This window comes from Rhinoderma darwinii, chromosome 7 (assembly GCF_050947455.1).
Source record: "Rhinoderma darwinii isolate aRhiDar2 chromosome 7, aRhiDar2.hap1, whole genome shotgun sequence".
In the NCBI taxonomy this organism is placed as follows: domain Eukaryota; kingdom Metazoa; phylum Chordata; class Amphibia; order Anura; family Rhinodermatidae; genus Rhinoderma; species Rhinoderma darwinii.
In genome coordinates this window covers 43,714,389-43,742,303 of record NC_134693.1, presented here as the reverse complement: position 1 = coordinate 43,742,303, position 27,915 = coordinate 43,714,389, and the positions used below count along the sequence as shown (strand labels likewise).

Sequence of the window (27,915 nt, the reverse complement as noted above, 5' to 3'; positions counted from 1 at the left end):
CTTACATTGAGAGTACCCCGTCTTGGTAACCATGCAGTCGGTGGGAGAAGGACAGTGCACTAGAAGTTGCGATGCATTTACATTTCTAATTATTTCCAGTATGGTTTAAAAAGTAAAAATTTGAATAATGGATCCGTCAAGAGTTCTTGTCCGTTTCTATGACACTGATGATTTAGTTCTAAAATGACTGTTGAAAGCATGCGACTGTATAGTACCTGCATATATAGCAATATTACAGAGATATTCTCCCCTAGATGCAATGCTATTATATGTCCTGCAATGAACCATAACTTTTTTGCTGTTGAATTCCATATCATGGGTCCTCCATGAAACGTAATATTAATTCTATAGAACTGTTAGGCCAGGTTCCCACGTAGCGTAAACGCTGCAGAATTTCCGCAAATGGAATTCTATGTAGAAATTTTGCAGTATTTACAGTATCAGCAAAGTGGGTAAGATTTAGTAAATCTCCTGCCCACACTGCGGGAAAAAAAAAACCAGCCTAAACGTTAATAAATTAACCTGCAGTGCAGAATTTAATTCCGCATCATGTCAATTTATGCTGCGATTTCATTTATTTTTCTGCTGTGGATTTTCCCCATTGAATTCAATAGGGATGCAAGACCCGCAACAGAAAGCCATGTGTTGCGACTTTTGCAGTGTATTCGCAGCGTTTACGCCGCAAAAATCGCAACGCTGGAAAAAAACAAACAAACATACTTACCCGGAACGCCTTCCTTCTACATGCAGTCCGGCCTCCTAGAAGGACGTTGTATCCCATGTGACCGCTGCAGCCAATCACAGGCTGCAGCATCACATGGCCTGAAATGTCAACCAGGTCGGGTATGCTGCATGGTTTTTACGCAGTTTATCCATCCCGTGGGAACCCGGCCTTATAAGACTTCTTTATGTACTGAGCTGTAATCAGGTCACTGTATGTAGATTTTATCTGAACGCTGTATGGTGGTTATGTGGCAGGGGTGTACAAAGAAATCATTGGGCCCCATAGCAAAATTTAAAATGGATCACATCCCCACTAAAAGCTCTGACACATGTAGGATAATGTGGCGCATTAACCTTTAAAAAAGACAAAGCCAGTTTGCACTTGATATCGTTTTCTGTCACTTTTCTAATAAGAAAAGTGACAGAGATTGTTAACAAATGAGTCACACGCTGTGCAACTCTGGAGCCTATCCCGCATTTTCCGACACAGTTGCACAAGTTGAGAAAGGGGCACAGGGGCTTCATGAATATGGTGTTCAGTATTTTGATAAATATCCCCAATGAACTCAAAAACCTCTGCTTCCCTTTACACTGTAAATTATAAAACTGTGACTGCTGGCCAATGTAAGGCACAGTTATTTGGGCACCTTACTGTATGGCACCTTACTGTATGGCACTTAGAATTAAGAACTATATGTTTTGGGGGGGTTTTGTACACTGCATGACAATATATCACACGGGAGTAGGCAGGCACCAACAGAAGTGGACACAATCCACCAAAAGACCGTTCCTGCTTTCAATTCCTCTGCTTTTCGTTTGCACCAGTTTTATTAAATCTCCCCCTCTGTTTTAGCTCTGCCCTGTTATGAGATCATTTCCACTTGTGTAGGTTCACAAAAGGTGAAAGTGAGAAATTGAAACACAAAGCATATTAAAAATTGGCATAACCTTTCATTATACAATCATGAAGCCTTATTTACATAAAAGAGGAAACTCTCTTTACACAGTTCCTTTAAAACAATGTACTATGGCATGTGATATTGTGAAATTTTTGACTAATTGCAGGTCATATCAAGGACGGTAACTCAAGGTAACATTGTCCGTCTGTGTACTCAAGAGCCTGACTAAACACAGGAGGCTGCAAGAACTGTGGAGGCGACAATGAAGATAGTTGGGATCCTTGTTCTTATTTCTACCCTGCAAGTGATACATTCATCAAGAGATACATTAGTAAAGCTTGTAAACAATGGATACGAAGATATTATCATTGCAATCAACCCAAAGATTCCTGAAAACAAAAAGATCATTGAGAATATAAAGGTACCGTTAGTTACATTTACTGTATATATATATATATATATATATATATATATATATATATATATATATATATATATATATGTATGTATGTATGTATTTGCCACAGTTTTTGTACGCACATATCCTGTAGCCATGCATTGATTCTATGCCATGTGTAAATGGTGTATGGTTGTAAATTTCCATTTTTTTTTTTAAACATTTATTATTAACATTTGTTTTGTACTTCAGAAAATGGTGACGGATGCTTCTTCCTACATGTTGCAAGCTACAGAAAACAGAGTCTATATTAGGAGTGCAAAAATTCTACTCCCCAATACCTGGTCCAGTAACAGCACATATGGCAGGCCAAAAACCGAGTCCTATGACAAGGTAAGTCGTATGTACATAATGATATCATATTCATCAGAATATTCGACACATTTTCTAATACCAGCTCAGTATGTAAACACTTGGTCCAAATCTGGTCCGTATCATGTTTTTCCTCAAGCTATTAGTGGCCATATTATCTGTTGTCTTGGATATCCACTATTTTCATAGTGTCCTAAATGTGGAACTTATCAAGCATTCAGTTCATACCCTGGACATGTCTTACTGACACATGTGCAAGCCGAAGACCACGAAAATAGGGTCACGTGGTTGTATTCTAAGGACACGGATACAATTGGGTGCAGGGTTTTGCTTCATCTTGGTTCTCCGAACCGGCTGTAATTTTAACAACCGGTTTGGGAAAACGGGCGAAATGGGCCCCCTTTCAGCCTTTGGCCCTGGGCACTTGTCCAGATTGCCATAGTATCAATCCAATCCTGGGCACAAAGGGTATCTCTGAGGCATCTGTCAATTAGGTCTGATGTTTATTTCAGGGCTCCTGGTTCACTCAAACCACCTTGTTTCTTTTGACATATAAGTATAAATTACTTTATAATTTTTATTTAATGCAATTAACTTCACATAAGAAATTAAAAGGTTGGAGCCAACCTAGAGCTGACAAACATGCAGTTCTACCACACTCAGCCTTGGCTTACCTAAGGGTGCCATCTTTAAGAACTGTGTCATTTTTCATTTCCCCTGTAGTGGCGCTGCAGGGAAATCAAACACTTGGTTCTGAATTTCCCAACTGATTGCAGCTGATGGCAGGTGGTCCTCTTTAACAAACAGGGTTTGTCCAAAGCAGTCAAACCTTTAACTAGAAATTAGTACCCAGTACTAAACCCTATCAAAAGGACATCTCAGAAGCAGTTATCTTTCCCACATGTCAAATTTCGGAATAAAAGCAGAGCTATTCATGATACAATCATACAAATCAACATCGGGGCACATAGTTTACTAAATAAAGTCCATTTGGACCAGAAATGTAAAGTAGCTCTCCAATACTTGCCCATTTTCTTATGTGAGGGCTACATCAGATGGTTATTTTCCAGTTATCAGTCTAATAAACCACAGCTTATTAATCGACTAAGATCGACTTACCTGCAAACGCTGATGCTGCTGCAGAATCAACTGTAGCCTCTGGTGCCGATGTGGCCGTCACGATGCAGGACCTGTGAGTGACGTCACAGATCTGCACTGTCAGAAGCTGGGCGTTCTGAATAGAAGAGGATGTTACTTCTCTTCAGAGCGCCCAGCTAGTGAAAGTATTAAAAACGCCCCGATGTACGCACATAATACACGCCCACTTGGACTTTTACTTTTAAACACACCCACTTGGACTTTTGCAAGCCTCATTTGCATAATTACAAAAATGGTCATAACTTGGCCAAAAATGCTCGTTTTTTAAAAATAAAAACGTTACTGTAATCTACATTGCAGCGCCTATCTGCTGCAATAGCAGATAGGGGTTGCAAAATCTGGTGACAGAGCCTCTTTAAATTGTCAGTAAAATTTTGCGTGAAGGAGGCCTAAACCATACATGTAAGCAGTTATTAGATCTCCTTTATGGCATTCAATTATACTGTACTTCCACCTACGCTATGTCAGAAGGGCACCACTAGTAAATGCATATATTTATAATACTAAGAAAGTGTTATTCACATTTAAAAAAATAAGTTCAGTAGACAAATAATAGGTAAATTGAGAAATATTTTACATTTTGGCATGGACTTCGACCACCCATGGTATGACCCAGACATCGCCAGGTTCTAGCTGGTGAGGCCCTAGTAGAAAAAAAAACTATAAAAATAGTCAAATATTGAATGGTTTTACATTATAGCATAATATAGGATTTGTAAATGAAAAAAAAAATATCTAATTTTTTCATGTGCACATGGCAAATGTCAAAAGATCACACCAACGCCGTCTGTGTACTTGGACCACCATAGATTTCCAGAAGGCAGGTGCCACATTTAGAAATTGGCAAATATCCAAGCTCACTGATTCCACCAATGTGATCTTCTGACATGTCCTAGTATATTTATTTCTACTGGCGTGTCTAAGAAACAACGGCCGATTGTCTTGATTGTTAGTGCCGGAAAATGTACAAAAGGGGGCAGATCGTGTACGTCTAGATGACGTGGGTGACCTATAACATTGTGTGACCTAATTTACCAGCAATTGCTTTTTTGGAATATAAATATGACATGCACTGCATCTATTCTTTCTCTTTAATATTTTTACATGGTCTCTCCTAAGGCGGATACTATCATAGCTGATCCTTTTATTTATGGAGATTACCCTTATACCTTACAATTTGGTGGCTGTGGAGAGAGAGGAAAATACATCCATCTTACACCAAACTTTATATTGAACGACAAAGTTCTGCGGATATATGGACCCAGAGGTAAAGAAAACTAAATATATTATTATTTTAAAGAGACATTGTATATTTCTTTGAACGGACATTACATATAGAAAACACTAGAAATGCTGATAATAGAACCTGATTTACTTACTCCTTCCCGGCTTTGACCACCTGATTTTTTAAAAAAACAACAACATATACATTGTTGGTTTTGAGCAGTAGCCATACCTCATGCTGACTCAACAGGCGATAATCCTTTTTTAACATTGAGCCAAACCAATTTTTATTTTTTTAAGATTCTCTTTAAAAAAATGTTGAGATGTCTCGGGACTTCTCGGCATGTAGGAGGCGGGTTCATGGCTCCTAAGGTGTGGGCCAGGAACAATGAATGATTTTATATACCATGATTCGATGATCTCTTCACCTTCTAGTATATAGTTAAATAACCCCTGCTATGTCACTCACTATATAGTAATATGAGCATTACTGGTATAATTAGAACAACAAAGTAAATATATTGTATTTTACAGCATGAAGATGTGATGTAAAGCTTTAGGCTGGATTCACACGACCATGTTACGTCCGTAATGTACGGAACGTATTTCGGCCGGAAGTCCCAGACCGAACACAGTGCAGGGAGCCGGGCTCTTAGCATCATAGTTATGTACGACGCTAGGAGTCCCTGCCTCTCCGTGGAACTACTGTCCCATACTGAAAACATGATTACAGTACGGGACAGTTGTCCCGCAGCGAGGCAGGGACTCCTAGCGTCGTACATAACTATGATGCTAGGAGCCCGGCTCCCTGCAGTGTGTCGGTCCGGGTCTTCCGGCAGAAATACGTTCCGTCCATTACGGACGTAACATGGTCGTGTGAATCCAGCCTTAGAGCAGAGGACTTAGAATTGTTGGCTAGGGCTATGCTTTTCTGGTCTAGCCATTGTCGGCTAATCCAAATATTCAGACCAGCTTTTCTTTTTTAGGCCGGGTTCCCACGTAGTGTAAACACGGCGGAATTTCCACAACGGAATTCTGTGCAGAAATTCTGCAGCATTTACAGTAGCAGCAAAGTGTACAAGATTTAGAAAATCTCAAGCCCACGCTGCGAAAAAAAAACGCAGTGTAAACGTTAATAAATTGACCTGCGGTGCGGAATTCAGTTCCGCGGCATGTCAATTTATGCAGTGTTTTTGTTGATTTTCCGTTGCGGGTTTTCCCCATTGAATTCATTGGGGATGCAAAACCCGCAACAGAAAGCCAAGTGGTGTGACTTTTGAGGCGTATTCATAGCGATTCCACCGCAAAAATCACAACTTCGGGAAAAGAAAAAAACGTACTTACCCAAAATGCCCTCCTTCTTCCCGCAGTCCGGCCTCCTGGGAAGACGCTGCATCCTATGTGACCGCTGCAGCTAATCATAGGCTGCAGCATCGCATGTCCTGCAACGTCATCCAGGGAATCTGGAGCGGACGTCAGAAGAGGGAGGGGGTAAGTATAAACGGCTTTCTTCCACAGCGGAAAATTCTGTCTGAAGAACCGCACCACAATGTGATGCGACTTTTCGGAAGGAATGTACCAGGTCTGTTACGCTGCGTGTTTTTTGCGTAGCGTATCCGTCCCGTGGGAACCCGACCTTAGGGCCTATCCACACATAACGGAATTGCTGCAGAAAATTTCTGCAGCAATTCCACAGAAACTAGCAGAATTTCCACTGCGGAAAAACCACACCATCTCCTGCGTTTTTTACTGCAGAAAATGGTGCGGATTTTTCTCTGTTTCTCTCAATGTTGAGAGATGGTGACATCTCCTCTGCAAAACGCAGCAATTCAGTCCACTTTCCTCAGCAGTAATTGACCTGCTGCGGTACGGTATGAAAAATACGCACCGCAGCTCTGGTCAGAAATTTTACGCATCACCCACTTTGCTGTTATTCTATTCTGCTGTTTATTTTGTGTCCGCAATTCTGGAAGGAACATACGCAGCAATTCCGCTAGGTGTGGACAAGCACTTAGGGTATGTTCACATGGCTTATTTTTGGCCTTTTTTTCGAGCCGTAAACGGCTGAAAAATCGGAAGCAGAACGCCTCCAAACATCTGCCCATTGATTTCAATGGAAAAAACAGCGTTCGGTTCCGACGGCTCGTTTTTATGCGGCCGTTTTGAAAAATCAGGAGCTGTTTTCCCTTGAAAACAGCTCTGTATTTGCAGACGTTTTTGATTTTGTGTGTGCACATACCCTTAGGCTATGTTCACATGGGGTATTTTGCCGAGTTTTTTGACGCGGAAACCGCGTCGCAAAACTCGGCAAAAACGGCCCGAAAATGCCTCCCATTGATTTCAATGGGAGGCGTCGGCGTCTTTTTCCCGCGAGCAGTAAAACTGCCTCGCGGGAAAAAGAAGCGACATGCCCTATCTTCGGGCGCTTCCGCCTCTGACCTCCCATTGACTTCAATGGGAGGCAGAGAAAGCGTATTTCGCGCTGTTTTATGCCCGCGGCGCTCTATGGCCGCGGGCGAAAAACTCCGCGAAAAACTCCGCGAAAATCGGCGTGCAGGGAGAGGAATATCTGCCTCAAAGTTCCAAACGGAATTTTGAGGCAGATATTCCTCCTGCAAAATACCCCGTGTGAACATAGCCTTAGTGGCACACACATGAGTTTTTATTAATTTGTACCTATATATATATATTAAATGCAGCTAGTAAGTAAAGCTGTAAACCATCTGTGGTCCAAATGCATGTACTGCTTTTAGGGTAGTAACATACTAGGTGGATATGCTGCGTAAAACTACACAGCATATCTGCCCTGGTACCACAGGGAATTCCGCCTGAATAACCGCACCAAATTTTGGTTTTGCATTTTTGGGCGGCATGTCCGCTGCGGAAAACCTGCAGCTATAAATAAAAAATAAAAAAGTTTAAACTTACTCGGCCGTAGTCATGGTGACTTGTCCCTCTCTCCTGGGATGACGCTGTAGGCCATGTGACTGCTCCAGCGTTTCCGTCGCAAAAGTCGCACCACATATCTCCCTATTGAATTCAGTGGGAAAAACCCACGACAGAAGAGCAGCGATTCCGCAGCATAAATTGACATGCTGCGGCTTTAAAAAACCGCACCGCAGGTTAATTTATTAACGTTTTTTTCTGCAAATATTTACCGCTGTGTGTGGATTAGATTTGTTCAACTCTCACGCACTCTGCTGCTAGTGTATAACACTGCGGATTTTCCGCAATGAATTCTGTTTCGGAAAATCCACAGTGTTTCCGCCTAGTGTGTCCCTATCCGTAGGCCTTATTCAGACGAGCATATTATACGTCTGTGTGCTGTCCGTTAAAAAAAAGGGACAGCACACGGACCTATGCAATTCAATGGGGCTACTCACACGTCCGAGGTCTTTCACGCATTTTGGTCCATTTTTGCGGACCACGTTGCCAATTGAACTCAATGGTTGCGTGAAAAACACGGACAGGACACGGACAACATCTGTGTACTGTCCGTGTTTTTCACGCACCAGTAGCTAAAGGAATGATGAGAAAAAAAAATGCAGAAATACTGATGCCACACGGAAAGCAAACTGAACTAAAGTGTATGAAATACGGTCCACAAAACGGACATGCTCGTCTGAATAAGGCCTTAGTGTGGGTTTTGCATATATATGTGGAAGGAGCTGCTCTCAGAGAGATCTGAAATAAGTGGCTTAAAACCAGATTCTTGCAGTCAGCAGTGTGGGAGTCATGCCATGAGAACAGATCCAAACATACCTTCACTTCTTTATCTGTTTAACTGTCCTGTTAGATGTCTTCAACACACAATTAGCTGCATATATCATAAGTAGGAAAATAACTGGGCAGAGAAATTAATATGTTACATATTACCAACATGACTCATAAGCATCTGATAGTAGGTACTATGTTAGGCCTCGTTCACATCTGCGTTGGAGGCTCCATTCGGGGTCTCCGTCACAGATCCAGCGGAGAATAACAATAGCGCAGCATGCAATGGCACTGCTAGCAATAGAGCAGCAAGCAGTCTATGAGTTCCACCACCCGCCGCTGGTTTTCCGTGGTTCCGTGGAACCTTCGCTTCCATTGTTCGTTTGTTTTGCTCCTCTGACGGAGTAAAACAACGGAATGGCAAACGCTGGTGTGAACCGAGCCTTATGTTCTGTTGATCCAGATGAAATAAAACCTTAAAATACAGTAACAATGCTGCACCAGGTATGAATATAAGAACTTTTGCCTATGGCACCTTAAGGGCATGCCCACACGTGGCGGTTTTCCTCCGCAGCTGTCCGCATCAATGCCGCACAGAATCTGCGTTGCAGATTCTGCGGCGGATCTGCCCAAAATGTGCAGTAAATTGATGCGGATTAGCTGCTGCGTACTGCGGTAAAAGTGCTTCCCTTCTCTCTATCAGTGCAGGATAGAGAGAAGGGACAGCACTTTCCCTAGTGAAAGTAAACGAATTTCATACTTACCGGCCGTTGTCTTGGTGACGCGTCCCTCTTTCGGCATCCAGCCCGACCTCCCTGGATGACACGGCAGTCCATGTGACCGCTGCAGCCTGTGAAGACTGAAACGTCATCCTGGGAAGCTGGACTGGAGACAGAAGCAGGGAGTTCTCGGTAAGTATGAACTTCTATTTTTTTACAGGTTGCTGTATATTGGGATCGGTAGTCACTGTCCAGGGTGCAGAAACAGTTACTGCCGATGGCTTAACTCTTTCAGCACCCTGGACAGTGACTATTTACTGACGTCTCCTAGCAACGCTCCGTAATTACGGGAGCCCCATTGACTTCCTCAGTCTGGCTGTAGACCTAGAAATACATAGGTCCAGCCAGAATGAAGAAATGTCATGTCAAAAAAGCAAGACGCATCCGCAGCACACATAACATGTGCATGACAGCTGCGGACTTCATTGCGGAATTTAGAATCTCCATTGAAGTCAATGGAGAACTTCCGCAATGAGTCGGCAACCAGTCCGCCACTGGTCCGCAACATCCATTGTATGCTGCGGACACGAAATTCCGCACCGCAGCCTATGCTCCGCAGTGGAATTTTCAGCCTCGTCTAAACGAAGCCTACTAAAAAGAAGTGGAAGGCAATGGAGAAACGGCTCCGCTGCGGATTAACGCTGCGGAGTGTCCGCAGCGGAATTCAAGAGCAATTCCGCCACGTGTGGCTTTGCCCTTACTATTCCAACTGATAGCAATCTTTTTCAGAACATTACTGGGATTTACATTTTCATGCCTATTACGTGAGACTATCATAGTGTTTAGGCAACAATCTGTGGCAAATTATGCATGTTAGAGAATGCAGAGTATACAATTTTGCAATAGTTTTAGGATTAAAGTTACAATGGAAAATTGTTCCCATCATAGCACACTGGAAAATTCTTACGTCTAGGGCTAGCTTTAGCCCAGCTACCAACCAAGCCAGAGCTGTTTTTCGGGGTTGGCAAACTGGGCAATGGCCTAGGGCCCTCATGTCACAAAGCACCCTAAATTTGCCTGTGATAGAACAACCGGTATCCATATAAATTATCTGGAAGATCACTGATCAGTTAATCATTTTAGGCACAGAAAATGCTTACAATATATCCGAGTGAAAATAAAGACATATTAAAGGAGATATCTCATCAAGACAACCTCAATCTAAGAAACCTCCAGTGATCAGCTTTTATTGCCGGGGGAAGCTGCATCTCCCCTGAGCGGCCGACAATGTAATACATGGATAAGTAAGGTCAACCAGAGCGAGAGCTTTTCTTTTGCTAATGAAGAAGGGTACCCCCTCTATGACATCCGTATGCCCTAGTACAAATTATGGAAGGGGGTTGTTCTAGTGAGAAAACCCCTTTACGGGTGCGTATAAAAATACAATATATGTTTATGTAGGGTTGGCTACATGTTGGATTGTACCCTGTACAGTAATTTCTATGGGACCCCCACTCCCACTTACTTATGGTGTACTATATAGTACCCAAGTAAGAAAATCATATAGTGTGCAAATAAAACTGCACTGTGCCATTCCTCTGTTATTCCTCCTGGAAACATATGACAGGATTGGTAACTGGGTGGTACCTTTCCCCCTTTCAGCGTTGACAATGTCAGACCGTGCAGGGAAACACCATATTGACAAGGGGAATGGTAATGTCCATTTGTCAAATTTGTTCTTACGTTTCCAGTAGGAATGACAGAGGATCGGCACAATGCAGAATTATAGGAAAAGGTGCTTCAGCTTTTTTTTTTTGTTTTTATTGTGAATGGCAGAATGTTACTAAAGCTCCCATGAAATGTACGTATAGAAAACGGAGTTCTCTGAAACGTGTGCTTCATTTTCACAGGCAGAGTGTTTGTACATGAATGGGCTCATCTAAGATGGGGCGTTTTTGATGAGTACAATGAAGAGGTTCCCTTCTATGTCAGTAAACAGGGCAATGTTGAAGCAACAAGGTATGGAAAGTGACATTTGATGTTAATTATAAAGTATACAATCATAAAAAGTGGGAAAAAAAGACTATAAAGTGCCGTGAAACGACAATATGGCCGATCTTACTTTATGAAGACTTTTTTTTTTTTTTTTTATTTTAACTACAGAAACAAAACATATGGGGGAGTTTCATACATCTGATATGGTTTCGGTATGTGGGAGGTAGACTTTATCTCCGTTTTGGATATATTAGTTAAGTTCTCAATGAAAGCATCCACCTCCCTACTAACACTTTTAAAGGGTTATTTCCATCTTCCCATCTATCATGTCTGATACAGGCAGGTCCCAGCTTTGAAACCCGCACCTATCTCCAGAATGGGGGTAAACAGAACCCCGGGTGGTCAGCCACCACATCCAGTCATAAAATAAATATCCTCATTCTATTATATGGAGGTTACAGAAAGAGGCAGATAAGCGTGCTCGGCTGTTTCCGTAACTCCTTTATATAATAAATGGGGAGAGCCGCGCACAGCCACCTCTCCAGTCATATTTCCGCTGGATGCAGCAGCCACCTTTACCGGGCGGGTCAGGTGACTCATGTTCTGGCGTCACCTGAAGGTCACAAAACTGAAATCTTGTAGCAGTGCCAAATGGGTTTGAGCTCTGTATAGATTCCTTTTGGTCTAGAAATCAGTGGTGGACTGGGATCTCTAACTTCCTCAATGTGAACTTGTATCTAGGACATATTAGATTTGGATGACTGGATTTCCCCAGACCCGTACTCCAGTAAGATCTTTGTTGCTACAAGCGTTGCTAACCACACACCGTACAGCTGAGGTGAAGTGAAAAGAAGCTTTGCTAATCTGATGTATGGGAAAATACCGTTATAGTAACTTCCTTGTGGTCGAGGGAAGTGAGTGAAATCACATTCAACATTGCAATTATTTCCGGGCGTGATCTAAGTATTTACCGGTCAATGGAAACAAAACTATTGATATAAATGTTCTGTACATAAATTCTTAATGTTTATAGAGCCGCCTGCTTCATTGGCAGCTGATCATTGGTTATTCTATAAAACATAGTGACCACAGGTTTTTATATGTGGCACCTTTAATGTGGTTTTCCCATAAAGACAGTTGGGGTGAATAGAACTGATTTTCAGTCACAGAAATGTCTGCAACAAAATCTGCCACGTGTGAATCCACCTTTAGGCTGGGTTCCCATGGGTCGAATACGCTGAGTTAGGCTAGATTCACACGAGCGTGTGCTTTTTGCGCACGCAAAAAACGCGGAATTTTGCCTGCGCAAAAGGCACTTAACAGCTCCGTGTGGCATCAGCATATGATGCGCGGCTGCGTGCTTTTCGCGCAACCGCCATCATTATGACGCTCCATTTGGATGTTTGTAAACAGAAAAGCACGTGGTGCTTTTCTATTTTCATTCATCCTTTTCACAGCTGTTGCGCGAAACACGCTGGTCGCACGGAAGTGCTTCCGTGTGGCATGCACGCACGTAAAAATCACGCGCGTTGCACGGACGTATATCCCGTTCGTCTGAATAAGCCCTTAGGCTGCATTCACACGAGCATGTTCGGTCCGTAAAGGACGGAACGTATTTTGGCCGCAAGTCCCGGACTGAACACACTGCAGGGAGCCGGGCTCCTACATCATAGTTATGTACAATGCTAGGAGTCCCTGCCTCTAGAGGGACGACAACTGTCCCGTACTGTAATCATGTTTTCAGTACGGGACAGTAGTTCCACGGAGAGGCAGGGACTCCTAGCGTCGTACATAACTATGTTCATAACTCTGCACTGTGTTCGGTCTGGGAGTTGCGGCCGAAATACGTTCCGTCCTTTACGGACGGAACATGCTCGTGTGATCCAGCCATAGTGTATGTTCCCACACACAGGATATGCTGCAGATTTTCTGTAACAGAAAATCGGCTGCAGAATCTCTAGAAAAACGCTGGTAAATGTGTCAGAAATCCTCACCAAATAGTGCGTTTTTTCTGCTCATATTGCTGCGTTTTTTCTGCAGCGGTTTTACCTGCATATTTAGTGTTAAACATTGGTTATAGCAAAGTATATGTACACCTGCGGATTTCCAGCGGTTTTTACAGCGTTTCGCCGTAAAAACCGCAACAACATAAATCTGTTGCATAATTTCTGCTCCCCATTGAAGTCTATGTGCCAAACACACAGCATCTCCGCGCAGAACATGCAGTATAAATTAACATGCTGCGGAATTGAAAAGCTCACCGCAGAACACTTTCCGCACGACTTATGTGGTTTTTTTTTTCTGCAACGTGGGCATGAGATTTTCTAATATCTCATTTACTTTGCTGCTACTGTAAACACTGCGGAATTTCCTCACAGAATTCCGTTGTGGAAATTCCACAGCGCTTACGCTATGTGGGAACCCAGCCTGAGTCCATGTTCAGACGTGGCAGAGTTTTTCTGCTGCAAATGTTGGTGCAGATTTGGGGCAATTACGCAACTAATCTGCAGCAACATTTGCATATTTGACAGGTAATTCAGACGTTGCAGATATCACAGCGGACTTGCCACAGATTTCAGTTTTTTTCATGAAAAGGCTGAAATCTGCAGTGAAATTCCGCTTCGTCTCCGCAACGTCATGAGCATGCTGCGGAGGGAAAATTCTGCACTGCAGCCTGATTTCCGCACAGTTGTTTTCCGCAACGTTTGAACTAAGTTTCCTAAAAATGTATAGAAACAAATGTAAAAAACGGCTGCTGCAGAATTCCACTGAGGACTGTCTGCAGCGGAATTCAACAGCAATTCCGCCACGTCTGAACGTGGCCTAAAAGTACACAGCATATCTGACCCAGAACCTGACTTCTGCCCGAAAAACCGCACCAAATTGTGGTGCAGATTTTCAGGTGGAATTTCCACTGCGGAAAGCAGTGCTTGAGAAAATAAAAACTAATACTTACCCCCGGCCGTCGTCATAGCGACGCAACCCTCTGTTCTTCGTGCAGTCCGGCCTCCTGGGATGATGCTGCAGCCCACGTGATGCTGCAGCCTGTGATTGGCTGCAGTAGTCACAAGGGATGAAATGTCATCCCAGGAGGCCGGACTGCACTCAGAACAGAGAAAGGAGTCACTATGACAATGCCCGGGGATAAGTATTAACTTTTTTTTATTAATTTGAATTAAGAAAGGTTTATTTTCTTTTCAGATTTGCTTATGCTATTTGTTGTTACCTCCGCATTGAATTCAATGGAAAAAACCCGCAACAAAAGATCAATGAATCCGCAGCATAAATTGACATGCTGCAGATTTAAATACCGCACCGCAGGTCAATTTATGAACGTTTTCGCTGCAGATTTTTTCTGCAACATGTGCATGAGATTTGTTGAAAGCTCATCCGTTTTGCTGCTACTGTAAATGTTCGGCCGAATTGATCACTGCAGAAAACTTCCGACCAAAAAAAAAGTGGCACATTGCTATAGGAAGGCCAATAGTGTAGGCTTTTCTTTTCTAATCCTGCAGAATTTGCTGAGAATACACAGCATGATCGCAGCAAATTCCGCAACTATTGGCATGTGTTGCAGAATTTACCTTCCCCAATTAACTTAATGGGGAAATTCTACAACCAATGCGCAGACTTTCCGCAACATAGATTGACATGCTGCGGATTTATAATCCGCACTGTAGGTTTATGTATTCTGAGCTTAATTTTTCTGCACAGAAAATTTGGTCGGAAATTCTGCATAGCGTCTAGCCCATGGGAACATACCCTTATAGGAACATCTTTCCAGAACGGCCCCTCAGGGAATATTGAAGACGTTTTAGCTGTGGATTTGCAGTCATCAGGAACTAACATGATGGTTATTTTATTTCAGATGTCCCCTGAACTTGAGTGGAGTAAATAAAGTTGAATATTGCTTGGGAACAAAATGTGATAAGGTAGACTGTGTAATAGACCCTGAAACTGGTGTCTTTGAAGAGGGATGTTCATTTTATCCTAAGGTGGACCGAGATGTCAATGAATCTGTTATGTATGGACAAGCACTAGAACCTGTAAGTGTTCAAAGTAAAGCGCTTTATTGTCAGTCATTGAATTAATGTCAGGGCTAAGAAGCCAAGTATGGAAATTTGACTTGTTTTCTATTCATTCAAGTGAATCGGGGACACTTTTTTCTAATCTCATACAACCCCTCCCCCACTCCCGCCAAGCCCTACTTCTAAGGCCTCTGCACACGTTACAGACTTTTTTTTACAGGCATTTGTATTTGCGGGCGGAAAATCTGCAGAGTAACTGTTGCGTGAATCACGGACAGCACAAGGATGACATACATGTGCTGTCCGGTTTTTTTCACGCGCCCATTGGAATGGGCTGCGTGATGCGCAAAAACGCACCAAAATAGGACATGCAGTGAGTTTTATGCAATGGACACACGCTGAATGAAAAACAATGCATGTCTGAATAGCCCCAGTGATTTTTACAGGTCTGTGTAGTGTCCCCGAAAATAACGGACAGCACACGGACGTGAAATACGTTCGTGTGAATAAGGCCTGTTGTAGGCAAGTGGATAAGACTTTAAAAAAATCTCATCCACGTGCTGCTGAGCATTATCACACGGAAATCAGAGCATGCTGCGGATTCCTAAATCTACAACGTGCTCATTCTTTATGGATGTTCACTGCAGATTTGACCCCTTTAGAAACAAATCTGCTACGTGTGTGGGTACCCTAAAATGGAAGTCTTGCACTGATGAAGGCTAACAAGCTTTCTACATATAAAGGGTTTCCGTGTGGGTGTCCATCATTTTTAAATCAAATTTGAGACGGTGATGGTGCGAATAACGTTTTTTGCATGGTTTTGTGACACGAATCAATCATTATATCGTTTTTTTTTTTTCAGGTCCACGCATTCTGCAAAGAAAAATCACATAATAAAGAAGCTCCAAATCAACAAAACAGGTTATGCAACCAGCAGAGCACCTGGCAAGTCATAATGAATTCTCCTGACATGAAGACAAGCGCTCCATTGGCCGACACCAAAATTCCCGATCCCACCTTCTCCCTGCTGCAGTATAAGGACAGAGTGGTCACGTTGGTTCTTGATGTTTCTGGAAGTATGAGTGGGGTAAGATCTTGTCTTTATTCTCTTAGAACATTTCAACATATATTATCCTCACATGATGATAAAACCATACATCTAATTTTTCACGATAAAGCTGACGCCTCTCGTTACAGATGAGATCCCTATCACATGATGTCCAGGAGATCTTCTTTCCCATGTGTATGCTTTAATCAAAAAGAGGATCAGATATATATATATATATATATATATATATATATATATATATATATATATATATATATATATATATATATGAGGAGAAGCCCCCCTAAAAAATTGTTAGGGAATGTTTCCCCCTCCCTTGTGCCTCTGATCCTTCTTTTGATTAAAAAAAAAAGACGTACAGAAGATTAAATCTGAAAATAATGTGAAGGAACCCTTTTTCACACAGTATAGTGTCTCCAAATACCTCTAACATGGCATGCAATGAAGAAACATTGATCCCTAATATGGCAGCTTTAGGAAATACTTTTTTGTACACCAATAAGGAGAAGGCATGCTGTGAATTGAAGAGTACTACAGCATGCCCTAAAAATCCCTTATTTTCCAATTCATATTGCGAATAGGACTGTTAAAACTTCCATTATATCCAAGTGGACATATCCCCAATTTTTTAAGAATCAGAATTAGGCCGGATTCACACGAGCGTGTGCGTTTCGCACTCGTGTGTCGTGCGCGGCTGCGTGATTATCGCGCAGCCGCCATCATTATGACACTCTGTTTGTATGTTTGTAAACAGAAAAGCACGTGGTCCTTTTCTGTTTTCATTCATACTTTTGACTGCTGTTGCGCGAATCACGCGCGTCCTACGGAAGTGCTTCCATGTGGTGCGCGTGATTTTCACGCACCCATTGACTTTAATGGGTGCGTGATTTGCGAAATACGCACAAAGAACGGACATGTCGTGAGTTTTACGCTGCGTAAAAACCACGGACTGTCTGCACGGCCCCATAGACTAATATAGGTCCGTGCGAGGCGCGTGAAAATCACGCACGTTGCACGGACGTATATCACGTTCGTCTGAATAAGCCCATAATGTATTTTCTCAAACATTTTTACTAAATAGATTACAATTGTAGAGTATACGGTTTACATGAAGACTGATCACTATATAATGCATATTCGTATCAATCTTTTTCTGCACGTTGCAGTATGATCGCATTAACCGTCTTTATCAAGCCTCTGAAGTTTACATCATGCAAGTTGTGGAATCTGGATCCTATGTTGGAATTGTCATTTTCTCCAGTGATGCGAACATTAAATCTGCATTGGTTAAAATTGTTGACACCTTCAAGCGTGAACAACTGAAGCAGCTTCTTCCAAGAACAGCTACTGGTGGCACAAATATTTGTGCTGGGGTTCGCAAGGGATTCGAGGTACAGTACTTTCTTTTCAATATTTTTTTTTAATCTAAAAAATGTGACCTATGGACAGGGCTTGCCCTAATGGGAATGTAGCACTGTAATAATAAACAACATGCACATATGGCAGCAAATAATATGTTTGTGAATCTTACATGATAATATTTGCAAATCACTTATGTACATGGGCAAAGTTCCTAGTACCCAGAAACCTCCTCTGAGCAGTTCAGGAGAAAACACTGAGCTGATGAGGTTTTGTGCTTTGGATAATCATTTTTTTATTTTAAGGGTCCCCCAAAGATAAGTTGTTCACAGGTTGTCCTCCTGCTGGGACCCCCAGTGATCTGTGGAGGAATCTAGCAGCAAGAGTTCAGTTTCCCTACAGCGCTACCACTGGTGAAATAAAGCATTACACAGTTCTCATTGAAAACATTGGTCTGTCCATGTAATGCATGAATATGTCCTGTCCTCCAGAGCAGGAGATGCTTTTTGAAGACACACTTTGTTCTGGCTAATAGATAAGGGTCTTTAGCAGGGACCCTGCGGCATATTACAGTAATACTATTACTAATCCCTAAACCATCCTATGTAAAAATGTGAAATGTAATACATGTAGAAAGTAGGCATGTAAGTGAGTTCAACATTGGGGAAGAGGGTATGGCAATTTTGCTGTCTACGTCATGGGCACCAACACACTTGGAAACCCCCTTTTAAAAGTCCTTTGTTTGCCCCTAATTTAGGTAAACCAAAACCTTGATGGAAGCACATACGGTACAGAAATAGTACTACTCACCGATGGGGAGGACGGTGGCATCAGCAGTTGTTTTGAAGAAGTAAGGGCCAGTGGATCCATCATTCATACCATTGCTCTAGGAGGCAGTGCAGATAAAGGACTGGAAGTATTAGCCGATATAACAGGTACGTTACTTTGTATCACACAATGTTGTTTTGACGGTCAAATAGCATTGGTTTTGTTTTGACTGCTCCAGAGCAATTTCCCATTAGCTATTAGGCTACAGTGACATTCATGATATTTACATTGTAAATCAACATGCGCTTTTACATGCAGATTTTCATGAGGATATCCCCATTCAATTGAAATAGGTGAAAACCACAAAATCCAAGACAGAAAGTTCTAAAATGTGTGAAAATGTGATCTGAATTCTGAATGAAATTTCTTGAAAAAGAAATATTTTCAGAGTGGAAATTTTCTGCTTGGAACAAAAAACATTTGGCAGCATGTTGCTCCTTTTGCAAGAAGGACTGATCCAGTGAGGAGAAATTAAATTCCCCACAGCTGCTCTCTTTGGGTATGTTCACACATGGCAGATTTGGTGGCAAATTATATTTCTCCTCTAGTAATAGAATTGCTCCTGCTGGATATAGAATAATTCAGTTAACAGGTCTATATAGAAAAAAAATAGCTGTACATGCAATTCCATAATATACTTGAAGGTTTATATATGGTGCCGAAAAGTGTAAATAACAACAGGGTATTTAGGATGATAAAGCCATAAAATATTTTCTGATCTATGTGATCCATTGTTTTATTCGATTTTTCCAAACACCTGTAAGGGCATGGCCCCACGTGGCGGTTTTCCTGCGCAGCTGTCCGCATCAATGCCTCACAGAATCTGCGTTGCAGATTCTGCGGCGGATCTGCCCAAAATGTGCAGTAAATTGATGCGGACTAGCCGCTGCGTATTGAGGTGAAAGTACTTCCCTTCTCTCTATCAGTGCAGGATAGAGAGAAGGGACAGCACTTTCCCTAGTGAAAGTAAAAGAATTTCATACTTACCGGCTGTTGTCTTGGTGACGCGTCCCTCTTTCGGCATCCAGCCCGACCTCCCTGGATGACGCGGCAGTCCATGTGACCGCTGCAGCCTGTGATTGACCTGTGATTGGCTGCAGCCGTCACTTAGACTGAAACGTCATCCTGGGAAGCCGGACTGGAGACAGAAGCAGGGAGTTCTCGGTAAGTATGAACTTCTATTTTTTTTACAGGTTGCTGTATATTGGGATCGGTAGTCACTGTCCAGGGTGCAGAAACAGTTACTGCCGATCGCTTAACTCTTTCAGCACACTGGACAGTGACTATTTACTGACGTCTCCTAGCAACGCTCCCGTAATTACGGGAGCCCCATTGACTTCCTCAGTCCGGCTGTAGACCTAGAAATACATAGGTCCAGCCAGAATGAAGAAATGTCATGTCAAAAAAGCAAGACGCATCCGCAGCACACATAACATGTGCATGACATCTGCGGACTTCATTGCGGAATTTAGAATCTCCATTGAAGTCAATGGAGAACTTCCGCCATGAGTTCGCAACCAGTCCGCCACTGGTCCGCAACAACCATTGTATGCTGCGGACACCAAATTCCGCACCGCGGCCTATGCTCCGCAGCGGAATTTTCAGCCACGTCTAAACGAAGCCTACTAAAAAGAAGTGGAAGGCAATGGAGAAACGGCTCCGCTGCGGATTAACGCTGCGGAGTGTCTGCAGCGGAATTCAAGAGCAATTCCGCCACGTGGGGCTTTGCCCTAAGGCCAAAATCACACAGACAATGTTGATGCAGTTTTTGGATCAGTTTTTTTTAAGCCAAACAGGCTGGATTCACACATGCAGTTCTTGATACAGTTTTTTGAGCCAAGCACAGGAGTGAATACACAAGAGAGAAGATAGTATGTCTTTTCTTTGGGCTGCTTCACACACGATTTCAGTCATATTTTGCACAGCATTTTTTTTGCTGTTTAAATATTCATTTTTTTTCAAAAAATGCAGAGGCCAGATGTCACTTTAAAGTCTAGAATAAAAATATGAGAAAGCCAAGAAACACATAGTTTTATCATGTGGAGTTTTTGGTGTCGGTGGCGTTTTTAAAAAAACAAAAACTTTGGGTATGGCATTTCTCTCATAGACTTTTCTATAAGATTTGAAAAAAGACAAGAAAAATGCATGTAAAAAAAACACTTTGAACTCGTTTTTACATGCGTTTTTTAAACTTTATACTTTTCCTTCCACTTTTATCCACTACTGAATTTCACAGGAAAAAAACTGCAGCAGAAACTGAATGTCTTATTCCAACTTTATGCTGTTTTATTGTATGCTGCTTGAGGTTTTTAATGATTTCTAATAATATGATGTATAATTAAACGTATGCAATCTGCACACAGGCGGCATAAAACTTTATGCATCTGATAATGTTGACGCAAATGGTCTGATTGACTCCTTCAGTGGGATCAAATCCAGCAGTGGAGATGTTACACAGCAATCCATTCAGGTATGTATGTAAAATGTAATGTCAATATGACCTATATATTCTTGAAATCTTTGCCTCATCACATAGACCCCTGGCAAACAGAGGAATTTGTTCATTTCCACTACAATGCAGTAAATCATGCAGCCATACAAATGTATGATACTACGAGGACAGACAGGGTTTGCCAGATAGAGAGCTGGTGCTTGTGATCCAGAACAGGGTCCCGAGATGAGGCCTGCCACCCTACACCGTGACCTCCATATAATAGACATCCCCTTTAAGTGCATTTTCACATGACTCATTTCTTATTCAAGAAAGCACCACCGAATGCCAAGCATCCTCCAGCAAAAGGCTATGTACTAATACAGGAGATTTATATTACTGAGGCTGAGTTGGAGTTCTACCAAACACTTAGATGACCTGTAAATTCGACAGGGTTCCCGCACAATTTAATGTTGTATTTTCTATTCTCTTTTCTTAACAGATTGAAAGTACGGCAACAACAATCCAACCAAGCAAATGTCTAACTGGCAAAGTGACCATTGATAACACCGTGGGCAATGACACTTTCTTTTTAGTCACATGGAACAATATAATTCCAAATATTGTACTAAAGGATCCAAAAGGGACAGAATATAAGAACAGCGAATTTGTCAGCGACACTATCTCAAAATCTGCTCGTCTCACGATCCCAGGCACAGCAGAGGTAACCACACACTACACTACACTCAAACATTTCTCTTCTTTCACATAACCATGATTTATCCTGTGCACAGATCCTGTCTCCCGTATATTCAGAGGCGTAGCTAGGTTCTCCTGCACCCAGGGGCAAAGAATTTTTTTTTTCACTTTTATTTTAATGTAACTGAAGCATAAGCCATTTGTACATTTTACAAGCAGTGTAGTTCTATGTGCGGTCCTTGTTTTGCGGATCCATGATATGCAGCCGTATAAATGGCAAGGGATGTGTGCTTGAGGCCTTAGGTCTCATGCCCACTTCAGTTTTGTTCATCAGGGTGCTATCCATTGTTTGAACTGATAGCACCCTGACACATTAATTTCAATGGGGCCATGCACACTTCAGTTGTTTTAACGGAACTGTGCCGCCGTTCTCTCAAAAATAGAGTAGGTCCTACTCCTACTACGGAACCGTCATTAGCAGCCGTACAACGGCTGACGGAAGTGTGCACGAGGCCATACAGTCAAATCCTCCCCACTAAAACAATTTATACAGAATCCCCTCACTCAACACATATTTACAGTCAAATCCCCCCTCCCACACAAAAACGATTTATAAAGACACACACACACACCTCCACACACACACTGTATATACACACACACTGTATATGCACACACACACTGTATATACACACACTGTGTGTATATATATGTGTGTGTTACACACACATATATATACACACAGTGTGTGTATATATATATATATATATATATACACACACACACACTGTATATTCACACACTGTATATGCACACCTCCACACACACTGTATATACACACACCTCCACACACACTGCATATATACACTCACACTGTATATACACACACCTCCACACACACACTGTATATATACACACATACACACACACTGTGTGTGTGTGTGTGTGTGTGTGTGTGTGTGTGTGTGTGTGTGTGTGTGTGTATATATATATATATATACACACACACACACTGTATATACACACACTGTATATACACACACACACGCACTGTATATACACACACTGTATATACACACAAACTGTATATACACACACACACACACACACACACACACACTGTATATACACACACACACACACACACACACACTGTATATACATATACACACACACACACACTGTATACACACACACGGCTGTACTTATCAGTCTGGAGCTCCGTGGAGGGATCTTCATGTTATGAGGGGTCACACGTTGCAGACAGGAGGAGAGCTGTGTGTAAGACTGTTCCTCCCCAGCCCTCTCTTCCTCCATCCTCCCTGCCTGTCTGCTAGCTGGGGCTGAACACTTCAATGGCGTTCTCCTCACAGGCAGAGTGTATGGCCGGCTGCATTATATCACGTCACATGTGACGTATAATGCAGCCGCCCCGGAGCACACACGCTCTGCCTGTGCAGGAAAACATCGTGCATTACATACACAGCTCCTGTCCCATGCGCTGCCCATGGCACTAAATGTCTATGGGGTACCGGCCCAGAGGACACATGCCTCCACTCCCCCTGGTTGGCGCCCCCCTTCCTTTCCTTGTAGTTGTGCCCTCCTGCACCCCCTAGCTAAGCCCCTGCGTATATTACACTGTATATTAGCCCTTACATCTACCAGAACTACAAAAAAAAAAAAATGGACCAGTACATTAAAACGTGAAACCATTTTATAATGCCTTTTTTCTATGCTGAAATATGATAATTGGCCTAAAGCGTGAGGCTGCACTACTGAGAGATTCTGAATACATTTCTGATTCTGATTTCTGTAGTGATGCCAATGGGATATACCTGTGGATTATAATCCACTTCTACCATCAGGATTCACATAAGTGTCTCTATACAAGCCATTGAGGAAGCAGATCTTGATTTTAGATTTAACTTTAGTGAGTTAAATTCACACAAGCTCTCTGTGTCAACAATGCACCATGTCATCAAAACCACTTAGTAGTGCAGCCTCAGGCTTTTGGCCTGTAAATCCAAGTGATTATATCTTTCATAGATATTGAAAAATGTACACCACAGTGCCAGTTCTAAAGTTAATCTGGTAAATTTCTATCTATCTATCTACATTTTACTTTGTACTTGGCTATAAATCTAACAAAATATGTACATTTAATTTTAGAAAGGTGATTGGGAATACAATCTATGCAACACTCAAGCAGGAGAACAAGTCCTCGGCTTAACCGTAAATTCCAGAGCAGCCAATCCGGATGTGCCCCCAATCATTGCTGAAACATACATGAATGCTGACACAAACAGTTTCCCCAGTCCAATGATTGTGTATGCAACAGTCACTCAAGGACTTGCTCCAGTTTTGGGAGCGAAGGTTACTGCTTATATTGAGCCACAAAATGGAAAGGTGGTTACACTCCCGCTTTTGGACAATGGTGCAGGTTAGTTCTTGTATTACAATCTTATATAATGTTTTTCACGTAGAATGGGCTAGGATGGACACGATGTTATAGATTTTACAAGATTATTGTTAATATATTTATACCTATAGATGTCATTCAACCTTTCACAACAAATTATTTGGACATGCAAGCAATATGTTTGTTGAGGATGCTCACCAATGTACCATGCCATCAGTTGACTCTTTACTACATATATACACGAGTTTTACAAGAATAAGAATACCCCCTGGAGCCCTCCCACATTTAAAATAATAAGCTTTGTAATATACTTCAGCTCCAGTCCCCACCGCTCTCATTAGCTGACATTTAGATTCATCATCCGCAATGAGGTCACTTCACGTTACTGTGGCGGCTAATTTCTGCCATTGGATGTTACATTACCATAGACGAAATGTCACTGTAGTTGGTAGTGATTGTTTCCTGCGAATATGTGACGTCTTTATGGACGATACATCATTGCCCAAAAATCTAAACCATGATGCGTCAGGGATTCAGCAAAATTTTAGAGGAAAGTATATTACAAAATGCATTGTTTTTCAATATAGTTTTCTGATTCCCTGTAAACCCCTGTAGGTCTCCTGCACACAGGACAGAAATGCTGTAGAATTTCCGTATGAAATGACATGCTGCAGATTGGGAATCCGCATGGCTGGTCAATTTCCGCACATTTTTTCTTTACAATTTTTTGCAGCGTGTGGATGAGTTTTTTTTCAAATCTCATCCACTACTGTAATACGCTGCGGAATTTCCGCACGGAAATTCCAGATGAAAAATATGCAGCATTTCCAACCCGTGTGCAGGAGGCCTAAATGTACAACATATAGCAAATATAACTTACCATATAGCAACAATGTGGTTTGGAAGATTCGTTTCTGTGGTTCATCTACTGGTGACTAGTGGTACTGCAATCTTTATTATTTGTAATAATTAGTACGATTCCATGTGTTCCTTTGTACAATTTATAGGAAGCTCTAAAAGTTAAGTTGTAGTTTTATATTTTGCTCAATTAAACTGTGCATTATTTATAGGTGCTGATATTATCAAGAATGATGGCATATATACCAGATTCTTCACCGACTTTTATGGAAATGGCAGATACAACCTAAAAGTACGTGTTGAGAGTCAAGAGAAAGACAGCAAAACCTCCATACCAAAAAGTCGGGCATTATACCTCCCTGGTTACGTTGAGAATGGTGAGATTATCATTATGTGAATGCCAATACTTAGAAGAAGTACTTATTATTAATTCACTTGAATTTGTTAGTTTCGTAAAGGGGTTTATTTTTTTTAATGTATATTAACGCCCATAGTTCTGTAGTACAAAACAAAGGTGAGAACATAAAAATGAGTATGATCTTCAATGCAAAACGGTTAGGGTATGTGCACACACACTAATTACGTCCGTAATATACGGACGTATTTCGGCAGCAAGTACCGGACCGAACTCAGTGCAGGGAGCCGGGCTCCAAGCATCATACTTATGTACGATGCTAGGAGTCCCTGCCTCGCTGCAGGACAACTGTCACGTACTGAAAACATGATTACAGTACGGGACAGTTGTCCGGCAGCGAGGCAGGGACTCCTAGCGTCGTACATAACTATGATGCTAGGAGCCCGGCTCCCTGCACTGAGTTCGGTCCGGAACTTGCGGCCGAAATACGTCCGTATATTACGGACGTAATTAGTGTGTGTGCACATACCCTTATATAGATACAGTCGAGTCACATTATTATGACCACCTCCTACTTTCGACGTCGGCAGCGGGTAGCCCATGAAGGATGTGACGTGTCATGGGCTGGCTTGGTGGGTATATAAGGTGTGCGATAGGCTGTCTGAACACATATCACTCATTGATGCCATAGGTATAAGGGGTGATTTATCAGTGTTGCAAAAAGGGATGATTATTGGCTTTTGGGCCAAGGGTAGCAGTATTTCTCAAACAGCGCAGTTTGTGAACAGTTTGCGTGCTGCTGTGGTAAAAGTTTATCGTGAGTGCACAAATGGCGCCATTAGGAATAACCGATATGGAAACTGCGAAACACCACGTGCCATTGAGAGGAGAACGTCGGCTACAAAGGTGCACGAGGGCCGAACAACACGTTAGGGTATGTTCACACGACCTATTTTCGGACGTTTTTCGGGCCGTAAACGCCCGAAAAACGGCCAAAAAATCAGAAGCAGAACGTCTCCAAACATCTGCCCATTGATCTCAATGGGAAAACGGCGTTCTGTTCCGACAGAGCATTTTTCGCTGCGTTTTTTGACACGTAAAAAAACGGCCACAAAAAAGAAGTGCAGGGCACTTCTTGGGACGTTTTTGGAGCCATTTTCCATAGACACTATTGAAAGAAGCTCCAAAAACGGCCGTAAAAAACGCTGCGAAAAACGCAGCAAAAATCGCAAGTGGCACAAAAAACCTCTGAAAATCAGGAGCTGTTTTCGCTTGAAGACAGCTCCGTATTTTGAGACGTTTTTGACTCTGCGTGTGAACATACACTCAAAGTGGAGCAACTCACTGTGAAAATCAACCAGGGGGCTACTGGACGTGTCTAAAACAACAGTTCAGCGAACCCTACTGCGTATGGGGCTCCGAAGCAGACGGATGGATACTGCTCCTATGCTACCAAAGGTACATCATAAAAAGAAATTGGTAGAGTAGACCTCCAATTTATATTATAAGTTGTTCAATTTATCACTCCATGCTCTGGTGTACACCACCTATTAAATCATGAAAATTGTAGGTATAGGGAGAGAGGAGGAAAGGTAGAGCACGGTGGACAATGTCGCCTTCAATTTTTTATTTATTGATACCGACTAGTGTAGTAGGAGAAGGATTATACTGTGCAATGTCCCCTTTATTGCCACATTGTGTGGTATTTTGATTAAATTATTGCACAGTGTGATTACAGCTTTAAACAAATTCCACTGGGTAGGGAGCTTGTTGGCCCTACTACTCAGGTGGAAATAAAGGAGGTGATGCTGCAAGGGTTATTTTTTGTATCTGTAAGATACCTTGCATATGCACACTACAGGAGGTTGTGTTCAAACTCTATGAGCAACTGCCTGATCATTGACTACCTTTTAAGCGTTGCCGCTCCAAACTTTTGGTGAGTAGCAGCGCAAAAGGATTAAAATTTTTGTGTCAATGAACAGTTAATTAGTCTTCAGATTGTGTTGTATTTGTTCTGTTACCAGCGTTGCTGTTCCATTCCTGGCTCAAGCAGCAGCTCGGCCAGCAACGCGGACAGAAGGCAATCTATCTCAGTGAGCAGCTAGCTGGTCACCGAGTGCGTTTTGTGTTCTCAGCGTTGCCGCTGCGGTTCTTAATTATGCGGCAATGCAGAGAGACAAACTGCCTGTTGTGTTTTATTTAGTGTTCTCAGCGTTGCCGCTGCGATACACAATTCGGCGGCAATACAGAGACAGCAGCGTACGCTGTGTTTAGGCAAACAGACAGCCTGCCTGTTAGCAGTGAAAACTACTGGTTCGTGCAGTTGTAAGGATTGCTGGCTGTTTCAGAGTATTGGCTGTGAGTGCCGCGACGTCATGGGCACTCAGCAACACACTGGTCTCAAGTGTCGTCACCACGTCCGTTCCCTCCAGCTGTCTGGAGCGGACTTGAATTCGGCAGGATTAGTTCATTATTATTCATGGCTCCAATCTTGCCCTGTGTAGTCTGTAATCTTTCCCTACTGTCAGGGTCGGTATGTCCCGACGTACGTTTCACTGAACTGAGTCAGCTTCTTCCGGGGGCGGGAGCATTTTGTTTCTGGTGCTTGTTATAGGCCAGAATTTGACTGACATTAGTTATGGCCAATCAGCATAGGGGTGACTTGTTA

General features: G+C 42.3%; 1 protein-coding gene across 1 annotated transcript in view; it reads left to right on the top strand.

Moving 5' to 3' along the window:
* Positions 1-1,851: 1,851 nt before the first annotated feature.
* LOC142657837 (calcium-activated chloride channel regulator 1-like) overlaps positions 1,852-27,915 on the top strand; it is a 34,624-nt gene continuing 8,560 nt past the window's right edge. The window contains exons 1-12 of the mRNA XM_075833269.1: positions 1,852-2,043; positions 2,272-2,412; positions 4,669-4,816; positions 11,117-11,225; positions 15,070-15,247; positions 16,092-16,316; positions 17,465-17,689; positions 18,415-18,592; positions 20,849-20,955; positions 21,419-21,640; positions 23,785-24,055; positions 25,105-25,269. Coding sequence (XP_075689384.1) covers positions 1,885-2,043; positions 2,272-2,412; positions 4,669-4,816; positions 11,117-11,225; positions 15,070-15,247; positions 16,092-16,316; positions 17,465-17,689; positions 18,415-18,592; positions 20,849-20,955; positions 21,419-21,640; positions 23,785-24,055; positions 25,105-25,269 — 2,128 coding nt within the window. The 5' untranslated portion in view covers positions 1,852-1,884. The remainder of the gene's footprint in view (positions 2,044-2,271; positions 2,413-4,668; positions 4,817-11,116; positions 11,226-15,069; positions 15,248-16,091; positions 16,317-17,464; positions 17,690-18,414; positions 18,593-20,848; positions 20,956-21,418; positions 21,641-23,784; positions 24,056-25,104; positions 25,270-27,915) is intronic.